General features: G+C 35.1%; 1 protein-coding gene and 1 long non-coding RNA gene across 2 annotated transcripts; both read right to left on the reverse strand.

The window, feature by feature from the left end:
• Window positions 1–1,742: 1,742 nt before the first annotated feature.
• Window positions 1,743–3,490, reverse strand: LOC147945280 (uncharacterized). Its single transcript, XR_015596108.1, has 2 exons — window positions 3,207–3,490; window positions 1,743–2,962 (listed from the first exon to the last, which is right to left on the reverse strand). It is a non-coding gene; the product is annotated as an uncharacterized LOC147945280 (long non-coding RNA).
• A 2,532-nt stretch (window positions 3,491–6,022) lies between these two features.
• On the reverse strand, window positions 6,023–8,763 carry LOC104779692 (ACT domain-containing protein ACR5). The gene is made up of 8 exons (XM_010504093.3): window positions 8,603–8,763; window positions 8,302–8,440; window positions 7,956–8,028; window positions 7,822–7,867; window positions 7,563–7,745; window positions 6,847–7,473; window positions 6,644–6,748; window positions 6,023–6,549 (listed from the first exon to the last, which is right to left on the reverse strand). The coding sequence occupies exons 2-8, from the start codon at window positions 8,303–8,305 to the stop codon at window positions 6,217–6,219; spliced, it is 1,371 nt and encodes a 456-aa protein (XP_010502395.1). The 5' UTR covers window positions 8,306–8,440; window positions 8,603–8,763; the 3' UTR covers window positions 6,023–6,216.
• Between the last annotated feature and the right edge of the window lie 439 nt (window positions 8,764–9,202).

The following is a 9,202-nucleotide window of genomic DNA, read 5'->3' on the forward strand; positions in this document are numbered from 1 at the left end:
AACAAGCAGATCTACTCAGACATAATTATAAGAACACAAATCATGAATAAAATAGATAGCATTAAGAGATTAAAGGAAGAAGAAAAGGAGTTCTGAATCTTCTCTCGAAGGAGTCTTGATTCTTCTCTCCAAAGACTCTCTAAAAATCTCTCAGGGTTTTCTCTCAAAAGATTGCAGGGAAAAATAAAGCTTAGGTCTAAACAATGACCATAAAAATCCTATATATATATTCCTAAAACACGAATGGGGACTAATGATGCAAATATGGAAAATTTTGGAGTGATTCTGTAAATCTTCAAAACTTGTGAGAAAACTTCAGATTCTTCTGTTAGATTATGCATTGATCGACACCATCACTTGCATCGACCGATGCTTATGTCTGAACTTGTCTTCCAACTTCGTAACTCAGGCTCAATGCTTGATTATGCTCCAAATCTTCTTATTTAGCTCCATTATGCTCTCATCCATGCTAAATCCTATAAAGACTCTAAAAATACCCAAAAAAACTCTATAAATAAGACTTATATCATGGCTAAAAACACCTAAAAACCATGATATATCACTAAAGCGACATAAGAACAATATATCTTACACAAAAGATAGGAGAGGCAGGACAAGCAAGATGATAAATCCTATCAACCTCGATCAACAAAGGCTCTGTAACATCTATATATTGGACTTGAGAAATCAAGATCCTCATTTTGGACTAGACAAAACAACAACAACAAAAGTAAGCAACTTTTAAACTCATATATACCTTATATAAGAGTCCTTTAATCACAGCCAATCAGATCAAACTAATAAAACCTTCACAAGATCTGATTCTGTAAAAAAACTAGAATGATCTAGACTCCTCCCACAATGTAGGTGATACTAGGATTTTTGTGTCTCCTAGCAGGTCTCAATTAACCTTATGCAGTGTTAGTACAGAAGGTGTCAATCCAAATGGGAAACTTTACTAACAATCGAGATGCAATCAAGCAGTCACAAGTTAAGCCAGATTCAAAATGAGTTTTTGTCTAACAACCTAGAGTGAACGAGATGCAAGAACAAAACGAGTTTGCAAAACAAGAGCTAAAATGCAATAACTTAAGAGAGCAAAAATAAGCTAAACGAGCAGAGACAAATGAGCAAGCTATTGGAACAGAAATAAAGAACAAGCTTAAAGATGCAGAAACAATCAGATAAGATAGAATTCCTAAGGATGGGAGTAATTGATGTCGGTGGAGTCTCTTAATCTACATAGTGTTTAACATGCCACAAGCAAGCTATCCCTAAACAATGAACATCACGACTTAGCTAATCCAATCTCTTGACAGAAGCTACTCAAACTCAAACACTTCCAAACCTAGCTCTCGCTAGAGAAACATGATCAAGCAGGCATGACAAACAAGTTCATTCACGTCAACAAACACCCTAGACAACTAATCTCTTAGACTAGGAATATAAGTCTCTGGCACTAGTTGGTCAGACATTTCATCGAACACCTTTTGGGTGTCGAAATGTCTAAGACATAGTTCCAATTGATCTGAGAGAAACTAGTATTTCTAACTCTAGTCCAGAAGGGAATCACACGAATCTAAACTTAAACACCCTACATACTAAGATCTTCCATCTAATCTATCTCATCCTCAAGAACTATCACACTACTCGGATCTATAAATCATCATCAAGGATACAATCTCAGAAAATGTTGAATCAAGCATCATCAGATAGACAAAAATGAAATGAACAACTTTGTAGAAGAAATAAAATGCAAAAACTCAATAAAATCAAAGCTATCTGGATTACAAAGTCTCAAGCGTTTTTGGTGGCTAGGTAAACCTTAAGGAAAAAAAACGAGATAAAAGATAAGATGTCTGAGTAAAAACTTCACAAAACATATTTATAGTAAAACATGGAAATCTCTAAAACATAAAACGACAATATAGAACGTCGGTTCGGAAACCCTTCTCGGACGCGTCTTCAGAACAAATCCAAGACGTCAGTTTAAGAGCGTCGATCGAGTCGCATCGTGAGAGTGTCGATCGAGTGGGAGTCTGGGAAATTTGATCGAATGGCAGCTTGAGATCGTTGATCGAGAGGCAGCTTGAAAACATCGATCGATAGGCAGCTTGAAAACATCGATCGATAGGCAGCTTGGAAACATCGATCGAGAGGCAGCTTGAAATGTGTTGTCTGGGAGCTGCTGATCGAGTCGCGTCTAGAGGGTGCTCAGGAGCCCTCCTAGGACGTCTTGGTCGAGTCGCTGCTGACATGTCCGATCGAGTGGGAGCTCTTCTTTGTGTGTGGGTCGAGTCGGAATTCAGAACGTACGTGCATCCACTAAAACGGCTTGAAATCAATGGCATTGGAAACATGACTCAATTCTCTACAACATTGATGAATTCGTCAAAGGCTGAATCCCAAAGTCAAATCTTCACTCGACTCGATCAAAGACTTGGAAGGTTGGGTCGCGATGGGTAGTGTAAATCGAGTCGCTGGGCTGCCCTCCTGCTCTCTGTTTGCTCTTGATGGTTTGGACATCTCCTAAAACACCTGAAATAACACCAATATGCAAGATGCATGCAAAACCAATGCGAAGACTACCTAAATATGCATATTATGCAAAAGAGACGAAAAACAATGCAAAACAATGAGTTAAGAGAAGAGAATGAATGAGAAATGCATGATGAAAGAGTGTAAAATATATACATATCAGTAGGCCAGCAAAATTGAAATCTTTACAGAAGTTTATTTTATAAAGATTGTGTACCTGAAAAAACTTGGAATTGCGCAGAGGGGAAAAAGAAGGAGGAGGCTTTGTGCTGTTCTGTTTCTCACTTGTCGCCGCCATTGCTTGTATTCAATACTACTCTTTCGAAAAGTTTTCATCTTCTTTTTCACGAGACACTGACTCAAAAGGTTCAATGTGTTTAGTGAAAACATCAAATTCGAACCGAGACTCATTTATTGGATCCATCTTCTCCTCGTCCAACAATAAAACAAAACAAATAGAGAGAATTAAATCCTCATATCATCTTAGAACAGACATACCCAAATCTACCATAAACGAACATAGACATCAAATCTACCATAAACGAAGAAACATGAATCGACTTATCCAAATCGACAAAATCAAAATTCACCAATACTAAAAGACAGATCTTACAACAAATAAAGATAGTCCCACAAAAACTTTAAAACTAGAACATCGAGATCCATACCTGATACAAGGTTTCGTGAAACCAAGAAGGAAAAATCTCAGGAAAAAGAAGACGACGAGAGATCTATCTGATCTGGAAACTGATCAAAACTTCAATTGTTTTGATTACGTCGATTTGGATGATGACGATGAGAGATCTTTTTGATCTGGAATCAAATCTTCTATTGTTCTGATTTCGACGATTTGGATAAATCGATTCAACTTTCTTCGTTTCAGTGATATCGAGAGAGAGAGGGAAGCAACCGAAAGAAAAGAAAAAGAAAATAAAATAAAATAAAACAAAATAAAGAGTAACCACTAGATTAATGCCACATCTAGTGTCTCTGAGTATCTAAACTCATCAGTGCAGAGACACAGATCTGTGTATTTTTACAATTAAAACTTTATTTTTATTTTGTTTTATTATTTAAAATATAAAAGACATCCCATCGATTATACCTATGGAAATGCTCTTAAAACATCTTTATCGGTCAACCCCTCAAAATGGATTCTAAAATAATATTTTAATATCATAATATTATTTAATTTAAAATTTATTTGTTTTTTTAAAATCAACCAGTCAAGTTATGACATTTGGTAAGAAGAATATCTGATGGTGTCTCTACAAATCTCGGCAGAGACTCTTCCATCATTTTTTTATTATTTTTTGGTTTTTTATTAGTTTGACACCCACTACAGGATAACCAATGGCTTTGCTTTTATAGTCTTAGTTATAGTCTTAGTATTAGGAAAATAAAGTTCATACTCCTATTTATTTTAAGACACCACTTATAGAGTCCAATACATATATAAGTAACATTGCTTTATTATGTGATATGTTACGTTCAATCCACTTTTCAAATCGAGCATTTTGTTATAGCTAGATTTTGCCTTCCATCATATATAAAATCTGATTACCACTGTCACCAACACGTACTCTCTTCCTCTTCCCCCGTACGTAATTGGTCAAATTGTATCTTTTTGTATTTCTTAATCAAAATTGGAGATGAATCTATATAAACCTCAGAGTGACTATATCTCACAATATATAGTAAAAACTCACGATCAATGAATATTGAGCAACAAAATGAGTAAAAAGATAAGCTTTTATTAAAACAAAACAATCATAACACGGTACATATGACATATCACATGAAACCTAGCTAGTATTGTTATTCTTCTTCTTATTTAATCATAATCATAAAATAGAAACCCATAAATATTAATGGCTACATACTAAAATTACTCATTTGTTACGCAGGTTTCGAAAATAGCCTTTCGGGTTGCTTTCGAAAACATCCCTGAAAATTCGAGCATCCTTTCCTGGTGCCTTCATGGTCTTCCTCTCAAGGCCAGAGCCCATTCCGGAGAAGAAACCGACAACAGTTCCGACGAAACCTATGACCGCCACCCCGATTTGAAGAAATGTCAACATGTGTTCTTTGTAGCCCATTTTGATAGATTCTGTATTTGATTGTCACAATTTTCAGATTTTATTTTACTTTTGGAGAGGGAGTGAGTGTTACTGTTACATGTGATTTTTATAGTTGTGGATGTGATGGCAGACGGTTTTTAAGAAGATGAATGAATTAAAACTTCAGTGCAATTTACTAGGAGGAGATCTTAAATTACGAGTGTGTAGTACTACAATTTACTAAGGACGAATATGGATATTACTTTTTTGGATAAAATGCTTCATACATAAATTTCGATGGGGAATTGAGACAAATTTTAACGTATTTGGTTTATTAATTATTATTCCGCAAGGCAATGAATTTAATTATATTTGCATTCAATGATAAAAGATGAAACTTTACGAGAAGTTTGTCCTTTTTTGTTTGTTTCTGTATGTGATGATGCCATGATGTATTATGATAACATGATGATGATGTTATAATGATATGACGTATAATTTTTAAAAATTGCAAAAAAAAAAAAACAGAAATCCTGGGAACTTATGTTTCACCTAAAAAACCTCAACTACAAGTCTAAAACCTACTCATGAGGACAGTAATATTGGTACGTGCATGTCAACTAGGAGGAATCTAGGATACATATTGGGACAATAATATTAGTACGTGAATGATAGGTTGAGAATCTGAGATTGGTCTGTCTCGCTCTTTTGTGCCTTGTAAAACTGATTTAAAAGTTTATATAAACATATTAAAACATAAACTGGTGTTTGAAAAAAACTGAAACTCTCTATTCTTTCTTTATTAAAATTGGATTATAACTTTTATTTATTGTTTGTCTCTTTTGTCTCTTATCTGAATTTTCTGCTTTTGTTTGGCTCAGTCTGTAAAAGCCCTTTCAGATGTGATGTCTTTTAGTTTCTGTCGGGGCCTGTGGAAACATTGTGGGATTATTTTTATACGAAACTAGATCAATATTGCCGTCCAATACTATTAGATTGTAAACGATCGTGATGAGAGCAATAGACACATCACAACAAATCATTATATTATACACAAAAACAAATACTCGTACTCTTCGTGGGTGCAAGTTTTTCTCAATTATGATTCATATTAATAAAAGAATATAACGATAGTGAAACTTATGGATACAACATGTGACACATGGCAACAGTCATGGTCAAAGATGTGGCACACCAATCAACAAGGATCACGACCCATTTGTATTTATGACTTTATGCAAAAGTGTGCATTATATAATACATGACCCAATTATTTTATTAAAGATTAGTACTACTTACTTCAATTATGAGCAGTTTCCAAAAAAAAATCTATCACCTTATGAAAAAGATGTTTCAACTGGACCAGTCAAATGAAATCTAATGAGATTTACCAAACCAGCGATTGGAAAGTGACAGGTAACAAGTAAAGAAGAATCCAATTTATATACATCCACAAATATAAAACCAAATCCTTCCTACACAAGATTCTATACTATGTAATAAACCCTGTAAAAGAATTCTAAACTTTACTGTCCTAAAAGCTTTTTTTTATCTACATATTCACACAATGTACTTATGGTCATTTACAATTAGAGGAAACAGTACCCTCCTTCATGGATTACGATCTGATCAACCCGAAGTTGACGAAAGATCTCGACTTGAATACCCCGAAAAGAAACCCTGTTGGGGAATCTTGAGGACTAGATTTGGCATCTGTGTTTCCGCCTTTCACTTGAAGTATCGTCTGACCAATGACTTGTCTAATGGATTCTATGGTCTTAGCATCAACTTGGTAGCCAGAAGCGTCTCTAACATAGAACGTGTTGAGAGCTTTGTCTCCTTTTGTCTTCACTTCGGCTCTTGTTACTGTAAGACTGTTTTCACGGAATATCCGAGTCACATCTGAGAGTAATCCTACTCTATCTGAAGTGCAAAGCTCAAGCTTCAAGCCCTGAAAACATATGATAAGAACCTAAACGTTAAGCCACAACAAACAATGTTCTTATGATTATCCATAAAGTAAATTAATTACATTAGTTTATTACCTCAGAGACTCTTCTTTGGATTGCTGCTTTTAGACATTTGATCACTCGCTGTCTTTCTGCCTCGGATTTGACAGGAGATCCATCCGTATGTCTTATGTAGTATTCCTACAAAAACCCGAGAATTCAGATAACAGTATAAAAGACTAACTTGTGTTCAATTAAAATACAGAGCTTAAGCACATTTTGCAGAGATGTATATGTACCTGATAAGCTTCGGGGCCTTCAGCATCAATGCTGGCATGTGAAACCACATATTTCATATCCGTCAAAGTAAAGACGGTATCGAAAAGAAGCTTTGGTCTATCTTTACATTTGATCATCACAATTGAGTAATCCAAATCATGCAAGTTGGAGACATCCACATCTGGCACAACTCTCCCACATTTATCCCCATCATCAACATTATTCTCCCACTCATCGTAATCTCTATCCGCAAACATCAGTTGATGAAGCTTACGGTCCGTGTGAGTTTCATTGAGAGAAGAAGAAACCGTGGTTTTAGGTTCACGGAATCTTCTGCCACTGCATCCACCTGTAAGCACATAACCAAGAAGTTTCCTGATTTTGGATAACCTCTCTGGATCAGTGATTGCAGAGCATGTTTCTTCATCGGTTACTTGCAAAACCGCTGCTGCTTTTGCTCTATGCGTCCATATCTCAGCGTTTACCACATTGCACTGCAGATCCATCAGAACAGCGCAAAGCTCCGACAACAAACCAGGTCTGTCAGTTCCTGTAAGCTCAATCACAGTGAAGTCGACAGATTGTTTGACACCAATAGATGATCTCATTGATGGACTGAAGCAAGAAGACTCATCAGGGCCAAGAGACTGCCAACAATCACACAACACAAAAGAGTTAATAACCATATCATCAAAACTAACAAATATAAAACAAGCAAACGATCGCTATTACTTACTGTACGAATATATTCAAGAACCATATCATCGGTGACTTTGTTCCCTTCATGATCAGTAACATTGAAAACATCCATGAACCAGCCACCATCAGAGGAGATATAAGCTTTCTTAATGGTGAGATTAAGCTCAGTCAAAACTTGAACAACCTCCAGAAGTATTCCATGTTTATTCGCACTATCCACCTATAACAAATGTTTATACTTCATTTCTTCCATTCTACTCAAATCAAAACCTAACCCGGTGATAAATTTTGATTACCTTAATGACAGTGACATCCTTGCAAACTTCATTATCGATCACAACCCTAAAAAATGATAATCAAATGGAAACTCAGCCTAAAATTGAAAAGATAGATCATAACTTATGGAAGAAGAAGAACAAAGTCAAGTTACCTTGGTGGATTCACTCTTTTGATGAACTTTGCAATCTCATCATCCATATTATATGAATAGCTCAAACAAACATCTGAGAAACAAAACAAAAAAACTGATATCATCAACACAACTAATCCAAAACCCAATAGATTGAATCACAAAACAAAGACCCCTTTCAAAAGGAACAAAACAGAGACTATAAAACCCTAGAAAGAGCAAAAAAAAAAAACGAAGCAAAAACAAGAAAAGACCTAAAATTGAACAAAACCCAGTTCTGGAAACTAATCATCAGAGACGAATTCGGATAAAAAAATCAAGAATCAAAATGGAACATATAAACAGAAACAGAGACAAGGAAACGAACCCATTCTCGATTTTCGTTTGGTGATTTGTGTGTAGCAGAGAATCAAAAAAGGGGGCAAAATTGAATCCTTTCCCCTTTTCTGTTAATGATCGATGTATCTCTCTCTGGAAGAGGGAGACGAAAGACGAAGACTTTGCAACTGTAATTGCCAGAGGAGGAGGAGAAAGAAGAAGAAACCACAAGAAAAGTTTGTTAATTTAATTTATACTATATGAAGACGAAGAAAGAGATTAAATAATTAAAAAATGAAAAAAAAACAAAAAAAAACTCAAGAGAGAGAGAGAGAGATGAGAAAAATTACTGAGAAGAGAGTGGTGGTGTGTCTGACACAGGTTCAGCCGACACGATTGTCCTCAAAACCTGCAAAGAAGAAGGAGAAGGAGTAGAGAGTCCACACAGACACACACACCCAACAATTTTGTTATGATGAGGATTTGAGGACGACTCTTTTCTTTCTTCTTTACTCTCTCATAAATAAATACCCGATGCGCACGTTAGTAGCCGCCCTTGTTTTTTTTTCTTTTTTTACAGGATTATCATACCGGTTTAGTTTTTCTTTTTTTTTGGGTAGTCAATTACATTTCAGTATTTATCTCCGGTTTTGGAGATTTTTCTTTTCTGAAAATGGTAGGGGATTATAGACAATATTATCAATTTATCTCCGGTTTTGGAGATTTTTTTTATTTATGAATTTGGTTGAATATTGACTTTTGCATACAATCTTTGGCTAAATTGATGAAGTTTTTGACTCATCAATACATAATATATATATATATATACATAAATTTATATATGGAGATTAATTGGATATATTTATATAAATGACAACTAAACTAGTTCAAAATACACCAATTGACATCAGAAAAGATAAATGCAATTATTATGTAAATTACTACAAGAA

Source organism: Camelina sativa, chromosome 4 (assembly GCF_030686135.1).
Source record: "Camelina sativa cultivar CO46 ecotype springtype chromosome 4, ASM3068613v1".
Taxonomy (NCBI): domain Eukaryota; kingdom Viridiplantae; phylum Streptophyta; class Magnoliopsida; order Brassicales; family Brassicaceae; genus Camelina; species Camelina sativa.